At 36.5% G+C, this 20,970-nt stretch overlaps 1 protein-coding gene across 1 annotated transcript; it reads left to right on the top strand.

The window, feature by feature from the left end:
• The first annotated feature begins 1,860 nt into the window (after nucleotides 1–1,860).
• NME8 (NME/NM23 family member 8) lies at nucleotides 1,861–19,286 on the top strand. Its single transcript, XM_010128403.2, has 15 exons — nucleotides 1,861–1,893; nucleotides 1,986–2,043; nucleotides 2,849–2,955; nucleotides 4,034–4,105; nucleotides 5,139–5,255; nucleotides 5,874–5,940; nucleotides 7,744–7,823; nucleotides 9,490–9,582; nucleotides 12,006–12,163; nucleotides 13,224–13,402; nucleotides 15,444–15,588; nucleotides 16,291–16,398; nucleotides 17,168–17,319; nucleotides 18,330–18,474; nucleotides 19,064–19,286. The coding sequence occupies exons 1-15, from the start codon at nucleotides 1,861–1,863 to the stop codon at nucleotides 19,284–19,286; spliced, it is 1,737 nt and encodes a 578-aa protein (XP_010126705.2).
• Nucleotides 19,287–20,970: the final 1,684 nt, after the last annotated feature.

The following is a 20,970-nucleotide window of genomic DNA, read 5'->3' as shown; positions in this document are numbered from 1 at the left end:
AGCCAGTTTCTCAGAATTCAAGGGTAGGGCCCATCAAGACAGCCCATCAGAGTGCTACCTAGGAGCATGCAGGGACCCACTGTTATACACAAGTGCTTATGCACCTGTCTGTCTCTATGTACGTACATATACACGAGTGCATGTCAAAATCTCACAAGCGTTTGGATGTTTTCATGTATATATGTGTATGAAGGTTTGTGCTAAGATACTGAAAGTCTATCTGCAAAAAAATGTGCATATTTGAAGGCCAGTTTGACAGCATATCTGAGTGTGCACCCAGGTCTATTTTTATATGTGAATAATCTGAGGAAGCAGGTTTGGTTGTGAAGGGCATGGTAAGAGGTGTAGCTTATGGAAAGCAAAATTCCTTGTGTCAAGGTTAGAGAAGCATGTTGCCTGTGTCATAGATAATGGAGAAAATGTACTAGTATGTTCATGTTTCATCAGTGTAATACTGACTGTATTATTGAGAGAATGTGTTGTGTGAAAATGTTATTAAGAAATACAGATGTCACACGTATCTTCACATTTGTCTCACACAGCTATTATGCCAGATTAGTACGTATAATTGTGTATTTGCATACATATCGTGTCTGTTCTACAGTGCGTTCATTTGCCATTTGAGAATGCGTGACTGCACATTTTTAATTGGGGAGCACGTGTAGACCCATTGCAAAGTGTAGCCCATTGTGATTATATGGCACATGTTTTATAGATCTAATCTTGCAGTACATTGATTCTTATTGCTCAGTGACAGTAGGCAACAATGAGAGACAAGTTCTTTAGCTGAAGATTTCCTACTAATATGGCATATTTTCATATATCAGTTTGCTTCAATGTCAATAGTTTCCATCATCTCCTCGGAGTCTTTAAAGGACTGATTTTAGCACCATGCTAACGACTCTGTCTCACTACCTGGTTTAAATCATTTTAAGAAAGCCTGAGTTTAAAGTATAACTCCTTAATTATATTTTTAGATTAAATGTGAAACAAGCATCAAGGCAAGAGTTCTCAAGTTGGCTACTGTGCCTCAGTCTGTGACCTAAAGGGACCAGCTCCAGTGGGAATGCCAGGATAGTTCAAACTCTGGAGGTATATGCTTGTAGACTTGTCAGATATCAGTGCCAGAGGAGGTGACATTCATAGTGGCACTTTCATATTCCTCAATGCAAAGATTATCAAGACCTTTATAAACCTCCACTTAAGCTGCTGATCCAGTGATAATATTTATTACTTGGTCCAGCTCCATTTGGAAGCAGAAGACAAACTTCATCCAAATATGTAACTTAATTAAGATAGTTTTCCTGTCCAGTTTATAGTTAATTATTTATTTAAAAAGAAAAAGGGAAAAAAATAGTACATGTTTTATTGATGACTAGATTATGAATGCACCAGGATTCAGTCTGGGTGTTTAGTTTTGGGACACATATAAGTAATTGCTTTTCATTTGTCCCAGAAGATAGGAAGCCTGATTTGAGGTCATTAGAGTTGAAGCTCTTTAGTAAATTTTTTTTTAAATGGTCCACTGTTGTAACAGCTGTAGTCCCATCCATGGTCCCTGTGGCAATTTCAGACAGAGTAATTGTAAGGTTGAAAAATTTTTGAGGCCGAAACATTTTGAAGACCCTAACAGATTAAGAAACTGCATTTTATTCTATTTCCAGATTTTGTGGAGTTGTATATCGCTCCACAGAATTCTGACTGGGATGTTAACTGCCATTGTTGTAGGGGCTTCTGTTGAATTGATTTTTAAGGGAAGCAGAATGCAGTGTTGTATTGAAAACTATATAAATTAGTTCTGCTTGTCACATGCTCTTTTAAAAAACTGTGTTTTGATATGTTTCCTATAATCACAGGGAAATGGCAGGCAAGAAGAAAGAAACTCAGTTTCAGGTATAAATCCTAATTACTTGAACAATTTTAGAGATTAATAGATTTTTTTCTGCATTTTTAAGATGTTAAATTGTCAATTCATTTTATTTCAGACCATAATAACCAATCAAAACCAGTGGGATGAAATGTTGATGACAAAAGGTGTAGTAGGTACTAACTGTTACTATTTTCTGTTTAATCTCTCATGAAGACATTTACAGCTTTTTGTATGTATAGATCATATAATCTTTAATAGATACTGATCATAAATCTAAAAGACTAGTGCCATATTATCTTTTAAAGAAAGGTTGTACTAATATGTTTATAAAGGTACATGTTGTGTTTACCTGCCTGTGTACGGTAGGAGGTAGGACGCTTCTGTGGAAGTTTTTCCCTAAAATCTTGTACTGACTTAATTAATACTGTACAGTTGTACTTAGCAGTTAATCGGTCCACATTCTTGAGACTGCATATTCTATGTTCTGTATTTTCCTCAGTTTTCAGTTGACTTACTCCAATAACAATGTCTCCTAAGTCTCCTAGGAATTGTATTTGGGTAGAAGGAACAAATCTGGAATGGGATTGTATCTACAGAGGAGTAGTAATGGGAAAGAAATGATCCGCATGGGCTCATGGAGGTAAAAATCCCGTAGAATAAAGATCTAGATAAGAATGAAAACAAACAGTCAGAAAAGAAGAATTAAAAGGAAAAGGAGTATGAGAAAAATTTAGCTATTTGGATTAATAACCTCAAATAGTATTGTGAAGTAGGTCGTTGATGTAAAAAGTAATTGAAAGAAAAGAGGAAACCATGATGTATGCACTGAATACATTGATGTATTCATGATGCATTCATTGACTAGGAAAAGATGCATATGAACACCTTCACACTACTGTTTCAACACATTAATATATATGTCTTATTTTATAAGTTCCATAAGTCAGTTGTTTGTAATTCTAAACTATTACATTTTAGTAATAGATGTGTATCAAGCTTGGTGTGGTCCTTGCAAAGCTGTGGTGAATTTATTCAGAAAACTGAAGAATGAGTTTGATGAAGACGATGTGTTGCATTTTGCAGTGGTAAGGATGTAAATTCTGTATGGAACTTTGTTTGCATTTTATTTTAAATATATGTCTTTATCTGTCTGCATATACAGAGCTTTCATTTTACTGTCCTTATACTGAGTGGTCATAATTTGGGCCTGATTGTCTCCTCTTCCGCATATCACGTCATAAGACTCTGTTTAGAGGTAGATTAGAAATGGTAATAAATATGGAAGGAGCTATAATAGAAAGGGAGCTGATGTCCCAGAACTTTTTTTTTCTTGATGAGACTGCAGAAACATTCGAAAGCTGAACTATATAATTTTTAGTTTTAAGCCTACACGTTATTGATTATTACATCTGAAATTCTTACATCCCTGAAAAACGCTGTTACGCTTTTTTTCCCAAATATTCTCTTGTATTTCATTTTTAAGAGAACAAAAAGAGGGAAGTGAAAAATTTAATTATCACAAAACTGTAGTAGTAAAAATATTCCTCTAAAATAGCAGTATAAAATAGGATGTATGTGTTATATTTAAAGCAGATAAATTTGTTTCACAAATTTAGTTTCTCCCAAATGTTGGACAAGGTTATCCTTTTTCATGTTACTGAAAACTTCCAACTGCCTGATCAAAGCATTTCTGCAGAAAATAGATGCATTTTTTATACACAAAAAAGCAGGCAGTTATGTTCAGAGATTATCTCAAGTGCTTTCATAGAGTTGACCACATGTCACAAAGAGCTTAATACAATGTCTTTTCTGTCAAAACTGCATGGACTACTTCCTCATTTATGTGTGTTATTAAAACTTACATAGGGAAGCAGTATTAGGATAAGGTATGTAAGCTAATTTTTCCATTATTAGCTGCTGTAATACAAAGGGAGACTGATCCCATGTTACCAAACAAGTTCTTTCTTCATCACCAGCAAGTGCCATAAAGACTGCTGGTTGTATTTAAGACTACAGTTCAAGTGTGTAACACCAAAGTATATGAGATGGCAGTTTTATTGCAGGCAAAAAAGATTTTTATATATATATATTTAAAATATATATACACATGTGCATACATATACACATTTAAGTAAGTAAATAATCTCTTTCATCTGACTTCAGGCAGAGGCTGACGGCATTCGAACTCTGCAACCGTTTCGGAATAAATGTGAACCTGTGTTTCTTTTTTGTGTTGTAAGTACACCGTATCAGTTTTTTTTAACATACTGCCTACTTCTGCATTAATTTTTCATCAGATTAAGAAGAAATGTGAAGCTTATAAATCATATCTTTACATTTTACGGTATGTAGGACCATATAATCAGATGTTTGCTCAAGGCTGTTTCCCATGCTTAAATATGTGGTTCTTGAGCACATTTTTGTTGTAGCTGCTGCACATACAGCCACAGAAGATGAGTGGTAGCCACAGTTTTGGTAGTTACTTAGTGAGAAATCAGTATAAGTTTTCTGGGGTTGCCTCACATAAAGTGTCTACATGCGGCTAGAGTGAAATTATTATTTTATGCACACCTTTCCTCAGGGAAAGAGTTTACATTTCCTGCCACTTCAAGTTTTTTAAGATAAAAAACTAAAATAGCGGTTTTCACACCTGAGCAATTGTGACAATGAATCATATATTTGTTATCTCTCCTTAATGGCTACAGAAAGACTGTTTTCCTAGAACTCTACTGTAGAACACTTATGAGGCAGTGGAGTTTTTGGTCTTGAGGATGCTAGGATTTGAATTCCCACAACCAAGGGCCAAGAACAATGATACTTTTAGGGCACTTTCAGGTTTGAATCTGAATGCTGCCAAGTGAAGTTGGCCGCATCTTTGATCACTGGTAGTTAACTTCATTATGGTGCTTCTGAGTGTGGCTGAGTATGCACTGAAACGTACCGCAAAGGAAAAGATAGAAAACTCCATGTTACAGAAATTAAGAGCTAGTAAATTCTGTATTTGCATTTACTTCTGACTGTACTGCTAATGGTGACCCTACAAATAAATATAGAAAATGAAGCAGGAAAGGAAGAGAGGAAGTAAAAGTAAGAAAGGTTAATTCTGTACTAGTAGAGGCAGTAGTAGAATTGGTATTCACTTCGACGGGCATAGGAAGTGGTCCTGTTGCTGGAAAAAAATAGCAAGATAGAGCATGTTCCAAAACTCAAGTTAATATGCAACCTAAGCAATGAAAACTCACCGAGAGTGCTATTTTCTCTTTTACAGAATGGCAGAATTATTGCAATAGTGAGAGGTGTAAATGCTCCTCTTATAAGTAAGAAAATAACAGAGCTAGTTCAAGAAGAGAAGGAAATTGCAGCTGGACAGAAGGAGCGCACCGAGGTGCTCACAAAACTGTTACTTAAATATGAATGAGTATTTTTATTACACTTACATGGTTTCTCTCCATGCCTGTGATAGTGTTTTCCATAATGTAATGTTCAATTTTTTGTGTTTTTTCTTGACAGTATAGTGGCACATGTGAAGGGGTTTTTTTTTCAGAAATTTCCATTAAATGGGACTTTATAAAAACTTAAGAAATTTACAGATTAGCCTATTAATGCAAGAAATTGAGAGATGGACAAAATGTCACTAGCACATAAAAGTTTTAGTAATCTTTTTTTTTCTTCCAGGGCTGAGTATTTTTCATATATAACTTAGCAAGAATGCATCATAAAAAAAAACAAATAAAGACGTGAAATAGTAATCTCTCGTTGCTTGTTTTGAGTAAAACTCGAGATCAAAGAACTCCACTTACAGTAAACAGAAACTTTTAACAAACTGTAGCTTGGTTAAAGAAAACCAAGCTAGCTCAACGTGTTTCCTAGAATTGCTCACTTTCCTGGGTCGCAAATACATTATTACATTAAGATAAAAGTGTTGTAAAGATCTGACAGCTGTCTTTGATGGCTTTAGCTTCACACTGATGATGTACTTGTACTGTGCTTGCAATTCCCTTAGGTAGATGAACTTGTTTTCCTAGAAGAGAAATCATCAGAAGAGTGTATTGAGGAGAATGTACCCATGGGTAAATATATTTTATTTATTTTACAAATGTTAGTGGAAAGAAAAAGAACAAATGTCTTTCTAGCTATTTGATTAAGAATTGTGTGTGTCCAGCACCAACAGACCTTCCTCTGAGTTAATAACATGAGAGGTTATGAGTGAGGATATCAAACTGAGGGGAAGCTTTCTTCTGTAAGGAATTAAGATACTGGACTGTTCTCATTAGTGTTTGCACCTCCCTTTGGGGACCTTCAGCATTCAGGTCCCTGGCATACAGCAGTAGTGCTACATGCCAGGAGTTTTCCTGTATAAAACCAGTGCCCAAAAGTCACTTCTACATGGTCCCTGTGCTGGCTATGTACATTTGTTGAGATGGTGCTTGTTAACCCTTGGATGTTCTACAGAAACACCAAGATAGGGGCAACCTGTGAAGACTGGAAGAGTTAATCTCTAAAGGAATGGCATGCTTGTATTTCAGATTGTTTTAATTAGGTCTTTCACCAGACTAGATTTAAACACTAAAGAATAGACTTACATAAGACCATAAATTCACAACAGTAGGATAAAGTTCCAAAAAGACTGAAAAATATGTACCATCCTGCTTGTGAGTCTCATGTCTATGATTTATTTCAGGCTTATCATGAGCTGGAACCCACATCTTTTCTATTATTATTGTTATCTGTGGCTATTGAAGCTTCCTACTGCTTCATATATGCACAGAATGTAATTTGGCAATGTTCAGATGGAATAAACTCCTCCATCCTCTCTCTTCTTCTTATCTTGGCTTTTTTTTTCCTTTGATAAGGCATTTGACCACTGTCACAGATTAAGTTATGTCCATTCTCCTTCCTCTTCTTGTCTTCTTTATTGTATGGTTCAAGTGACACGTTCCCGATCTCAGCTTTAAACCCTCTGAGGCTTAGTAGTACAGTATTGTAAGTCCTTTAGCAATTATATACAGACTTTGTACTGATCCACAGAACCAAAATGTGTGACAAAATTAGGGAACAGAGTTTTCAGCTTGGGTTCAGCTTCAGGTTAGAGGATCCTACAGAAGCCATAACACATTAACACTTTGTGGTAATATTTTCCTTGCTGCACGCAGGTGCCTATGAGTGTTTTCTAGTATTGGAAACAAGTAGCAGTCTGTTGTATCCATTAGAGCTAGGAAGTTCTTTTACAGTGTTTGGGACATGACTGAATTATATGCTAACACTTAACTGTAAACCTCAGATTCTTCAAGGAAAGATGTTTATATCATCTTCTGACCACTTTCTGTCATTTTGCAAGGATCTGTATGCTATGGGTGTTGTAACTGTATGTCTACAACCAGGAACACTTCTTGTTTTAAAGATTAGATTGTGTTAGTAAGCATATATTACTTCAACAGTTATTCATTGCTAATGACTTCAGCATCCACAATGCTAAGGAAACAAATTTCTATGACAAGAAATGTGTATTTTACTGGACATCTCCTTTCACATTTCTAGTCTTGTACTTACAGAGCTCCCTAGACAAAGCACCCATCTTAAATAGTAGTTTTTCCACCACATCTAGCTGCATGTGAACCATTTCTCCACCATGTGACCCAAAACACTAGTAGTTCATCAGGAATGTGGATTCCAGGGATGGCCAAGGACAGTCCGGCACTCCAAGACATGCTTTAAGTATTGGAGTCACTTGGTTTTTTGAACTACTCTTTACCCATCTCAGTATTAAAATGGAGAATTATTTAGAGAAACCTACTTGTAAGTAAAAGAAAATTCAATTGTGAATTTATTTTGATAAATGTATTCATTGACACATGATTTTTCCCCTTTCCCAGAAAAAGTAGTCAGATATTCTGTTGGAATTATCAAACCTAACGATGTCTTAGAGGGACGTGTAGAGGAAATTAAACAAAAGGTAGGCAAATTTTGAAGATTCATTCATCCTATTTAGCATAGGCATAGTAGCAAGATGTAAGATTAAGTAGAACCTAATTTATGCCCAGGCTTTAGAACAAGACCTGTTAATGCTTCTCCGATAAGGATGATAAAAGCAACATAATTTTGACCTTTAAAAATATGGTATTCAGATTGTCACTATTGCTTTAGTATTTTACGTCACTAGGTGAGGTATGACTGATTCCTGCTGCATTGATCAGCAACACGTGAAATCTACAAACAGAAAAGTGTTGTCTTTTTTTTCCCTTATATTGCAATAGAAATGAAAACTAGAAATGGTGATGGTGAAGTTAATTCTTCACACAGAATCTTTATGAATTTTAGGCACACATAAATTAACTAACCAGTTCCTTATGGAAGAGAGTGTGTGCAGAGACACATGGGACAATATGTGCATGTAGATGGTGAGGCTAATTCATGTGCACTAATATTAGTGTACTAATTGTACACTGGCACTTGTCAGTAGTGCAGTATTTGTTCCTGCAGTGAAGAATGTGATTCCAGCAAGTACACAAGGATGCATCCAAGGATTCAGTATTTATTTAAGCCATCACACAGTGAAAGAAAAATTCTTCTGCTTTCCAGAATATCATACTTTAGGAATGCTCATTTCAATTACAGGCATTTCTTACCATTTCTGCTACCAAAAAAAAAAAATGCCTCATAACACTAAGTATCAAGATGAAATTATACTATATTTTTAAAAGTGTCATGACAGGGCCAGTGACCTTTGCAGGAAAGAAAATCGGAGAGTTGTGTACATTGTTTCTGCAATTACTCTGCCTTGGTCAGAAAGGAGGCAAGCTCCGTTAAAGGCAAAAAAAAGCAGACAAGGCTTGAAGGCAGTTTAGCTGGAGCTGAGCAGCTGCTAGTTGGCTCTGCCTTTGCACTGCCTTATGAGGTGTGTACCTATACTGTTTCCAAGCTCAGCCTTGTCAAGGCAGTCTGAAAACACTCAGCAGCATCATAGAGGCTTTTAAAGAGCAGAGTGCTGATAAGCAGATTAATACTGACATATGATCAGTATTGGGGCTGGTGCCTTTGTTGTTTACATATCAGTATATGGTATAAACCTCATTCCAGTAGGCTATGAATTTTGATATGTCATGTAAATGTGCATCTTTTACACACACTTTAATTTAGTGCAGTAATGTAACTTAAAATAGACAATAATAAAACAGATTTTATTTTTGTTGATTTACTCTTTCTAAAGCCAAGTAGTTTAGCCTAATACAACAATAGTATGACTACTATGATTATAATATAGTTTACAATAACATTTTTAGAAGTAGTTGCAGGTTAATAATTCACAATGGTTAAAATAATAAATGTATTCAGTGTTAAATAAAAGGGATTATTAACTACTGAATTAATACATACATTGAACTGCACTATATTTTTCATAAACATTAACTTCATGGGCATTGTAATCCTGAATTTAGTGAAGTGCTTTGAAAAGCTGGAACTTCAGTTTAGACAAACGTAGTGGTTATATTTTCAATATGTCAGAAAATTTTAAACTTAAGATAGCTTCCAAAATCAATCAATTTTTAGATTTGCAATAACGTATGATTTTGTATATATCCCTTTTCAAATGCCACTGAGTAATAACTGAATAATTGCAGATTAGAGATGCAGGATTTGGCATTGAGGCAGCAGAGGAGAAAATGCTAACTGAAGAGCAAATCAGAGTGTTCTATGCTCGGAATAAAGAACAGGTAAAAACAATATGAAAACAAAAACCTAAACAAAAGAAACAGGTAAAACTAATAATCGTAGATATATATGCTTGCAAATCTCTGGTTTGTAAGTTTTTAGTATGTTGAAGAATTGAATTAATGTAGATTTATTATATTATGTCTCTTTTTTTTCTTACCAACTCATACAAATATGGTTTGGTAGCACACTAACATTCCAACTAAATAAAACTGAACTCCAGTTAATGTCCCTAAAAATACTGTTAGGTCATGGAATGTAAAACAAAGCAAAAACCCAGTGTCATCTATGTGAGAGTATGTACCTATTTGACACATACTCTTCCAGCCAGAAAATAAGTGATAGTATGATTACATTTTTTCTTCTTTATAGCTTCTGTCATGGGGCAGTACTGAGAATAAGCACAGGCGGAAAGAGAAAGCGTCTCCATTGAAGTGTATTTTTCTGGCCCTATTCTATATTAGAGGACAAAAACCACCTAAGGACAGACAGAATGTTCAATAAAACGGTTAAATTTTGCCATTAAATGGCAGTGGTCTAGCAAACTAGCACCTGAATATTGTCAAGTGCTTTGGAAGTACAATAACTAAAGTTCTCTCTACAGAAGGATTTGAATCACAAAAACGAAGCTGCTTAGCAAGTATTTATACCTTCTCCTATTTAAGATCTGCATAAGATTGACAGAAGCTGGAATTATATGCGGACAACTAGTTTGTTTGATATTATTAGGAAGATCAATGGAAGCAATCAGTGAAGGGGCTGGCATCATCAAAAGAAGCAGCTAGGAATGTGTTCCTGTGGCATTCCAAATGAAATGAGAGTGACACAAGATGATTCTCACTGAAGACAGAGGGGAAAAAAGGAATCTGATAGTAATGACCTGATGGCTCACTACAGTTTAGAAATGAAGTAACAGGGAGAGAGCTGGTAAGGAGTTGTGAAGAGCTTTGTTTTGGCAAAGCTGCAATTCTAGTTTAGATAGAGACGGTTCTGAAATAGAGGTAAAAATATGCCATCTTTGAGGGTAGAGCAGCCAAATTTGATATTAGTTAGGTGTAGAGGGAGACATGGGAAGAACAAAGACAGAGAAAAAGCAGGCAGTGTTTGATATGCATCAGCACTACTACATTACAGCAGATCCTAGACAACATTAAGACAGGGACAATAACAAAACTACTACAAACTATCAGAAGTGGTCCAGAGGGTCCTATGCATGTTGAGAAGCCAATTATTTGCCATTCTTTAAGTGTAACTTTAAATTGAAAAATAAATATGTTAAAGTGACAATGTTGAACACACATTCCTTTGTGCTCAGTGGGCAAAATTACTCCTTATTTAATACTCCGCAAGCTTGCTAAAGGTCCAGAGGTTGCCTGTTATAACAGAATGGAGACTCAAGGCAACAGATCTTCAGATATAACTGCAAGTAGAAATTAGGTTTTTTTAATGATGAAGCTGAGTCATCCAGGATAGCTAAATCTAATAGCCACATCTATTTCTTCTAATGTGAGCAAATGTATTTTTGAAGCCGCAATAGCATAAATACTCCCTTTGTGCACCATACTAAATGTTTTTGTGCTTGCATTCATTCTATCTCTTTTGAGTTTGTTCATCTTGTGAAATGGGTTAAGTGTATGTACAGATAGGAAAATAATTGAAAGAAAAAAAAATTTAATTGAAAGCATACATGTGAATATTTCATCCTCATATTATTAAAAGAAAAATGTATTCTACACAATGTATTCTACATGAGGGTGACTGGTAAAGGAAAGATTTAGTCAAATACTTAAAAGGAGAGAAGATACTTGAGGAAATTAACACTACTGAAGAAGAAGGTGACATACAAGGAAAAAAAAATTAAAAACTCACAACGGGTTCAAAAATTATTTTCTGATGAAAATGTACATTTATAGAATTAAAGGTTGAAACTGAAGGAGTGGAAACAACATAGCTAAAAGAACAAAGGAAAAGCCTACAAATGCCTTGCAAATATCTCGGTGTTCTATATTTACAGCCACGCACGTGATTTTCAGTTTCAAAAATTATGCATGTAACTTCATTGCTGTTTGTTATATCACACTATATGTGCTACTGCAAGCATAGCATTTGATCACATCTCATTTCTAGATCATTTTCTTCAACTCATGCCATCTGCATTTTAACCTGAAAGAACATGTGGTACCTGCTTAATGTAGTTCTATGACTTCCTTTGTTGCAATTAATTTTGCTTCAGACATTTTAGAATGTTGTTGTCTCAAATGTGTGATCAAAAAATTTCCCAAACAATTTGTCAGGGTTTTGAGTAATGTATGTGAATGCCATTTTAGGGCAGGAACTATAAGTGAGTTTGGAAAAGATGGTTGTCTCATTTCTGATTATAAACTCAGAGTTCCAGCAATTCATAGGGGAAAATTATGTTTTTTAGCCTGATTTTGATGATTTTGTTCAATTCATGATGAGTGGACCATGCCATGTTTTGGCAATCACTAAAAAAGAAGCAGCTGATGCTATTCCTCTCTGGAAAGAACTACGTAAATCAAGCGAGAGTGTACCTGACGAGCCTGAGCCTGAGAAACCAGAAAGGTAACTAACAGTGAAAATGGGTTTATGTGGTTCCATTACAGTATTTGGAGCACACCATCAACCAAGACACATTCTTGCAGACACTCACATGCCCATGTGCACGGGGTTCTGGGAATAGGCGAAGTTCTTCACCTGGTCTTTAACAAGACTGTCATTAGAAGTGCAGCCCAGAGAAAGTAACTGCCAGCATTGCCCACTGAGAGTTGAACTCTTGCTCGTGTTTACTCCTGTGTATGCTGGGAAACTGTAGATGTGGCCCAAGGGAGACTAGGGGACACCTGAAGCATGCTGTGCTCCCTGGGACCACTCTGTAAAAGCCAGTAAACAAGTGGGAGAGTTTTAGGTTTTGTTCCCCTCTGCCTCCAAGATGCATAAAACATTGTAAGGATTAGCTATTCACAACCATGGTACCTTGAAATGTCTATTTTTCTCCTATGCTAAGTATTTGTAGAGAATTTTGAAGAGGATGATAGTTGTACACATAGCATCAGACAATAAAGAGAATGTTCACAAAAATTCAAATATTGGATCAAGTTTTATATTTAGACAAGAGATTTACATAAAGCAACATGAATTTAAATACTTTGTTCCAAAAAAGAGCTTGTCATAATAATGGATATTTTTGTTGATGCCTGCTGCATTCCTTTTTGCATTAATTTAGGACAACTGGGGAATATTGCATGGCCAAGAGTAACTGTATTTACATAGCTAAATAAACCTTAGAAATACAGGCAAGTAACAATAAGAGGTAGCTCTGTTAAAGAGAATTCTGTTAGTAGTAACTCTGTCTCGTGAAACAGGGAGACTATTTTGAATAAGCTAGAGGGGAATTAGAAAAGCTGCATGGCTGAGATTTCTCTTTCTTTGCACATGACAAGGCACTTTGAAAAGATTAATAATTCTCTTCTCAGAAACATTACTTTAGTCATGAATCTGAATTTAATAAAAACTTAGTTTGGCATTCTATTCTTACGTTTCACTAAACTTAAGTGCATCTTGAAGAAGTCAACTGTTAATGCAAGCAGTGACTTAAATACTGTATTACTTTTTGTCTCATTAGGTTGGAAGGAACTGTGGAAACTGAGAGTATATTAAATGTATGTGATGTGCAAGACAGTGTAGAAGATGCCAGCAGACAACTTGCCTTCTTTTTCCCAAATTTTGATCCAAACAAGTCAGACCAAAAAGTGGAAAAGACTTTGGCCTTAATCAGACCTTCCGTTTTAAGGGAAAGACGAAGTAAGTGTTAATAACTAAATTTTCTATCAAGGGTATACAAAAAGTCTCATATTTTGAATTTTGAAAAATCTAACTCTATCAATGAAATTTTCTTAGATTATATTGTCTCCCCAGCATTAAGTCAACAGGAAAAAAGTTACATAGTTCATGTATTTGATATATTGAGAATGTAAATACCAATGCTATTTTGTTCCTTTGGTTGATTTTTCAAGAACATCTTTAGATCGTATATTTGGATGGAATGTCTCTAGAAGACCTCTCAGCAAAGCTAGTATTTCCAAAGCATAGTATAGAGGATCATACTTCCTAGCATAATAAAGTAACTGATATTATTATTGAATCCAAGGTTCAAGGTAGATCAATGGCAAGGTGAAAAAAATCTGACCCAGGGTGTTCTACGCTGCATAAGGCAGTGCTGCACAAGAACAGGTCCATACAAATCACCTTTTTACAGATTAAATTAAAAAATCTACCCCATTAACATGAAGCTCCAACCAAACACGTTTACTTTTCTTCTCAGGTGTATGTTTGCATTTCTTCATAGAATCATAGAATCTTTAAGGTTGTAAAAGACCTCCAACCATCAACCCAACACCACCATGCTTACCAGACCATGTCCTGAAGTGCCACATCTACATGTTCTTTGAACACCTCCAGGGATGGGGACTCCTCTACATCCCTGGGCAGCCTGTTCCAGTGCCTGATCACTCTTTCAGTAAAGAAGTGTTTCCTAATATCCAACCTAAACCTCCCCTGCTGCAACTTAAGGCCATTTCCTCTTGTCCTATCACAAGTTACTTGGTAGAAGAGACCAACACCCTTCTCCCTACAACCTCCTTTCAGGTAGTTGTAGAGAGCAATGAGGTCTCACCTCAGCCTCCTCTTCTCCAGACTAAACAATCCCAGTTCCCTCAGCCACTCCTCATAACGCTTTCTCTCCAGACCCCCCACCAGCTTTCTTGCCCTTCTCTGGATGTGCTCCAGCAACTCAACGTCCTTCTTGTACTGAGGGGCCCAAAACTGAACACAGTATTCGAGCTACAGCCTCACCAGTGCCGAGTACAGGGACACGATCACTTCCCTACTCCTGCTGACCACACGGTTCCTGATGCAAGCCAGAATGCTGTTGGCCTTCTTGGCCACCTGGGCACACTGCTGGCTCATGTTCAGTTGCCTGCCTACCAGCATCCCCAGGTCCCTTTCCACCTGGCAGCTTTCCAGCCACTCTTCCCTAAGCCTGTAGCATTGCATGGGGTTGTTGTGACCCAAGTGCAGGACCCAGCACTTGGCCTTGTTGAACCTCATACAGTTCACCTCAGCCCATTGGTCCAGCCTGTCCAGATCCCTCTGCGGAGCCTTCCTACTCTTGAGCAGATTGACTGCCACGCAATTTGGTATCATCTGCAAACTTACTGAGGCACCACTCAGTCCCCTCATCCAGATTGTTGATAAAGGTATTAAACAGAACTAGCCCCAGCACTTCCTAGATTCTAGATAGTGTTTTTATTTCTAAGTTGAGAATCACTGTACTTGAAACAACCTAGGCACAGAGATCTGAAAGACTACAATCTTGACCTCTCATTGTGTATTTATTTTCTTGATTGTTATCCAATATTTTTCTTAGACCAGCAGTTCGGCAGTCTATGCATAGGTAATTATAGAGTCATTTTGACTTCTGCCAACTACTGCTTACTTATGCTTATGGTCTTATAAGACTTCATTAAATGAACATCCATCTATTCAAAATCCTTAGACCTTCTTTTGGTGAGAGTAACACATGTCGTATTTCTCGGTCAGGAATTCCTACTGAGGCTTCTGGTGAGAGAAATCCTCAAGAAGGTGAGCATCAGTTTTCTGAGTGTACAGGCCACTACTGAAGCCCTCTAGCAGTTGCTTTAAATTAGTTTTCTGTTCTTTAGTTAGGGAATAAGTTCACTTGTAAAAATTAAACATTATGATTGGAAAGTCCACGTCACTTCTTCGCAGGTGTGCAAATTAATGAATGGATGGCAATTTAGCATTGTTTCAATATATTAAACAGATTCTATCCTGCGAAGAATAAAGGAGGATGGCTTTAAAATAGCAATGCAGAAAGAAATAATCTTATCTGAAGAACAAACACGTGAATTTTACAAAGAGCATGAAAATCAAGACTACTTCCCTGTACTTCTAGAGCAAATGACCAGGTACGTTGAATGAAAAATGCGAATGTGGATTTATAAATAAGGCTGACATTTTAGCAATGAATAATTAGCCTGAATAATACACGGCTACAAGATACCCCTGTATCTCAGAGTTTAGTAAAACTCAAAACAGGATCAGACAACTGCAGATACTGAGATCATTCCCAAGTATAGCAGATAAATGAGGTTTTTAAAAATTACTAGCTACTCCATATCTCTCTATGTATTATGTCAAAGTCAGCAGCCAATTCCATTGATTTGGGTGAAACCAGTAGAGCTCTGCTCTGGAAGGCTGCATTTAGGTTGTCTGTAGGAGAGCTCTGAAATCCTCATCCAAACTGTGTGCTGGATTCCTTGGGGAGGAAAAATTAATCATGTTTGGATATGGCCTTCATATGAAGTTGGGATATGGCTGGGACAAAAACTTAGGAGCTGATCAGCATTTTTATGTCTAATAAGGAAGACACAGACCAATTCTATAACATTCTTCTTGTTGTGATGATATTCAGTAACTTTGAAAGGTAAATTCACGTTTAAGCTCTGTAACGTTTTATCAGACCATAGCTGTTTAAACAGAGATCAATTTTAAAATCTTCCAATACTAAGGCTCGTTTTCTTAGCTCAGACTATATATAATCAAATTACTTTTACAAATTACAGAGAGTTTAATGGTTTTTTTTCAGTGCCAGTTTTCCTATTTCACAGTGGTCCAACTCTTGTACTTGCTCTAACACGAGAAAATGCTGTACAACACTGGAGACATTTATTAGGCCCAAAGATTGTTGAAGAGGCTAAGAAGGAAAATCCAGACAGGTAATACTTAAAATAGTAAGCCACCATTCACAGCTTCCAACTTACTTTAACGTTGCTCATCTCAATGAATCCTACATTTGAACTGGTGTAACTATAGTGCCATCATCTGGAAACGAATATATATTTCTGCAGTTTGTTAAGCTTTTCTTTGAAGAAGTGGTGTGTTTTACATAGAAACTACAGCATTTTTTGAGAAATAATGGCTGCTAAACATAATTAAAAGCTCGGTTCAAAAAAAAGGGTATCGAAATGAAAGAACATCTCTTGAGTCGGAGAAAAAATATTGGTAATATCTCCCCCTTTTTTTTTTTTTAAATAACATTATTTTTTTAGAATATATGCTTATTTTCTCAATTTAATGAAAACTTTGCATCAGTAGAATATATTATTTGTGGCTAAGTTTCTCCTACACATTTTATAAATGGATGTCTTAGTTTTACCTGCTTATTTTATTGTTCTAAGAAACTGCTGTGGTATCATCTTACCTGTTGTTGACCGAAGTGCTGATTCATTAATAAAGAAGTGGTATTATCTTGGAAATATAACAAGATGGGAGTCGGGAAGGAAGGTATTCATACTTCAGGTGGTTAATTAAAAAGTTAATTGTTCTTTCTGTAGACAATGAAGGCTTCTTACCCCTACGGAGAGATCATCAAGCACTTAAGTTGCCAGATCAACACTAGATTATATTCACTGGGTTAAGACTAGTCATAGTTGAAGATGAAAATGGTTATTCCTTTAAGTAACTTACTCTTTAAATGACTTCTAGTTTACGTGCAAAGTACACAGTCGAAAACATACCTATTGATCAGCTGCATGGTAGTTCTACACCTGACGAGGCTCAGAAGGAATTACAGTTCTTCTTCCCTCAGGAGCATACCCTGGCATTAATCAAACCTGCTGCTGCTAAGAACCACAAAGGTAAGTGATCTAGAAAGTATGGACTATGTCTACAGATGTAATTTCTACAAAATATTAGCAATGTACACTGCAGTAAATCATGTCAGATGGATGTTTTTTATTGTCTGAAATGCTTTTTCTGTGCAGAGAAATGCTTTTACAGGGCTTGCATAATTCATATTGAGGTCTCAAATTTCCTTTGCTTAAGCTGCCTATAGCTCTTTCTTCACAAGAATGGTGGTGAACTGAAATGAGAGAGTTCTTAGCTAAGTTAAACTCTTTACAAGCCAGGCAGTTGTGCAAACTAGCCATCCAGCATCCTTCTAAGTCAGACGAGAGGGAGGGTTTTGAAATTCATGTTATTTATTTCAAACAAGTATCTCTACTGACTCAAAAGGGGTCATTGCTCAATTAGATGCGTTCCCATCCTTGGTTTAACCCACTATTAGACAAAGGGAATGAGGAGAAAAGATCAAAGTAAAAAGTAGACTATGTACAATTTGGAATCTTACCTTAAAGATTTTTGCTGCCACTTTTTTTAAACCCTCACTCTAGAGCCTCTTGTTGGCATTCTTCCTTTCCATCCTAGCAAATTTCAGTAGTCTTTCTAAAACTCTCATCATTGGCCTTTTTGAGTCTTTATTCCGCTCTTGTTACAATCCAGACCGACTTTAGCAGGCCAGCTGGTGTGTGAAGCAGCATTACAACTACAGTCCACGTTCTGTCCAATGTGAGAAGCAGCAGTGAGTGCTACTGATATAGTTTATAGCAGTCTGGATTTGTCACCTGCATAGAAATGGATTCATGCAATGACAATGGTTTCTGTATGTTTTAGAGGACTGTTGAAGTGTTTGTCGTATTGTCCATGAGAGTTTGACACTATCAGTAGAATTTTAATAGATAATGGTGATTTTTTAAAAAGCATCTAGTATTTTCTGAAACTGTTAAATTTTTGTTTTCTTTTGTTTTGTTTTGTTTTTTTGCATCTAAACTATTTCAATCAAGAATGAGTTTACTTGTTATTCTTCTAGATGACATTATGCAAAAAGTTAAAGATGCTGGATTTACCATCTCAAAGGTTAAAGAAGAAGCTTTAACTCGTGAAATGGCTACACAGTTTTATAAGGATCACAAAGGAAAACCCTTTTTTGAACAGTTAGTGGCTTGTATGACTGAGTAAGTGTCTTGCTATACAATACTGGTATATGTAAGTATACACCAAATCTTGAATTCACAGTGCCAACGAAACATGCTACACCCAGAGTGGGCTAAGGATTTTACATTCTGTCACTCTTTCTGGCAAGTTGAGTGCATTCTAGCACAGACTGTTCTTCCTTCAAAAGGAAGATTTAAAATCCTTTGCAAGCTTCTGGATAGTGACTATTATTTTGGATTTTTTTTTCTCAAAAAAAAGAACTAACTTCTGATGGAATCTTGTTCTTCCCACTTAGAAGAAATATCTTCCTCATAATACAGGTAGTATAGCTGTTGATAAAACAGTATGTATTGTCTTGCTTCAGAAATTATTGGGTGAGAAGCTTTTTAGGACAAAAAGTCCAAATTCAAATATCTGATCATCATAATCTTTTTTGCTTTCAAATACAGAATATTGTCTTAAACAAAACACTCAGAAACAAATTTTAAAATTTAAACAGTTTAACAAAATTCAGATAGCTTAACGTATACCATAACCCTTTACCTCTGAAGTCAAAGCTAAGTCTGCTTCTTGGAATAGTCTAAGAGTTTCCTTTTATTGATTTTACAGGGGCCCATCAGTGGTAATGATCTTAACAAAGGAAAATGCTGTGGAAGAGTGGAGGCAACTAATGGGTCCAACTGATCCAGAAGTGGCAAAAGAGACCTCTCCTGAATCTATTCGAGCTCAGTTTGCACAAGATATTTTGTCTAATGCTGTTCATGGATCATCTACTAGGGAACATGCACTGCAAAGCATTGAGTGCGTATTTGGAGAGATTGATATAGATTGAACAATTAAGATACAGTCTCTGAAAACTGATATTCATGTCATTAGATGCATTTGTCTACCCAACTACCGATATTTAAGACTATATATACACACATGTTTTCCTTCATGTTCCATCCATATTTTTATCAGCCAGGTTTTTTTTTGTTATCACCTTTGCCATATTGCAAAGCATATCAGTGTAACAAGTAATACTCACTAGAAGTTTGATGTTAGGAATTATTTCTTTATGCAGGTTTAGTAGATAGTTTTTCTTTTATCAATTTAACAGATTTATGCCTTTCCAATAGTTTCAGGAGTCTAAAGTCTTTTGTGTATAACTACCTTAAAAAAAACAGGCTCAAGGAAGGTCGTTAAAACACTATTAATGACACATCCACTGTGATGTGGATCCAGTCCTCCACTTCAGGTGGCCTACAAAGGAGAAATGCTGAAAGGTATTGGAGGCACTGCCTCCACATTGATAGGGAACAGCAGCAAGTGTGGGAATGCTCCACAAAGGAGAAGGAGCCAAGAGCCAAGCGTGACTGCAGGACAGGCCGTGCCCTCACCAGTGGGGCACAGCTCCACAGCATCCAAGCAGAACTGGCTAGATACATCCATCAACAATCCCAGACAAAGTAAGTGATGAACTAGGTCCAGGGCTTATTCAAGGATCCAGTTAGGAACAACAAGAAAGAGGGCCAGAGACAGATACTCCTGTAACAAAGTTCAGGCAAACGTTAAGCCCAAATGTGAGCTTACATGGGGCTACTGGGCCTGTTGGCCAATGGCACGGGTGTGCTTCCCGGGTGAGACTGCTCAGGGCTGCTAAGGCCTATTGGTTCCCTCAGGGCCCTGAAAAACATTTGAATTGTTTATTTATCCTTTCCCTAAATATCTTCTAACAATTACTGTTACAGATAGGATAATAAACTAGAAGGTCCTTTCCAGTTCATGCACTCAATTCAAATATATCAGACAAAGTAAAACATAAAGTCAGCTCTTACATAACAGTTATTCCTGACGTATACCTCCTTGCCAAACTAGTGAATTTGTATCCTGTCTCAGTCTAACTTGGCTGGTCTTCATGTAGAACACAAATATTCTTCTATGGCTGATACATTCTCACTTTCACTGTTTGAGTCTGTTGAAAGTAGAGATACAAAAGAACGGCATTCAATTAAAGCAATTTACTTACAGCATTGATTGTAAGTGTGAAGTCCAGAAAGAATGAAGTCTTTCTCACACTTTCTTTATTGTTCCTATTGTATTTAATAGAACAGAGAGCTTCCTGACAAATATTTCTGTTGTGATTGAGCATTTGTTATTATAGACATTCCTCCAGCAGAAGCTGGACTGAACATTCTCCTAGTGGCCCATTTACACCTACAGCTGCTTTACTGCCATAAACTCAAATTGAGGCTAGCTAGCCTGTAGGAAGTTGTGATTAGTGCAGAATTTGAATGTTGCCTCTGTGAGATGAGTTCTGAGAAGCATATTTCAGAGTTGCTGTATGTTCTTTGGCTTGTTTTTTTACTCCACAAACCCATTAAAACTGTTCTTCCTGGCATTATTTCAGCACTCTGGGTCTTTTGGGTGCTGGCACGTTGTACTTTAAACTAAGAAGTAGTCTCAGAAAAAGCCTGAGTAGGATGACTTCAGATACATCAATTCAGCTCATTTCCCAAGATTTTTGTTAATGGTTA

This window comes from Chlamydotis macqueenii, chromosome 2 (genome assembly GCF_036417535.1).
Source record: "Chlamydotis macqueenii isolate bChlMac1 chromosome 2, bChlMac1.mat, whole genome shotgun sequence".
Taxonomy (NCBI): Eukaryota; Metazoa; Chordata; class Aves; order Otidiformes; family Otididae; genus Chlamydotis; species Chlamydotis macqueenii.
The sequence above is the reverse complement of the archived record's forward strand: the minus strand, read 5'-3'. Positions and strand labels throughout refer to the sequence as shown.

Coding starts and splice junctions, on each gene's coding strand:
- NME8 (XM_010128403.2), top strand. CDS start 1,861: ATGGCAGGCAAGAAGAAAGAAACTCAGTTTCAG. Junction 16,399..17,167: donor AAGAAGGAAAATCCAGACAG/GTAATACTTAAA, acceptor AATGACTTCTAG/TTTACGTGCAAAGTACACAG. Junction 17,320..18,329: donor TGCTGCTAAGAACCACAAAG/GTAAGTGATCTA, acceptor TTATTCTTCTAG/ATGACATTATGCAAAAAGTT.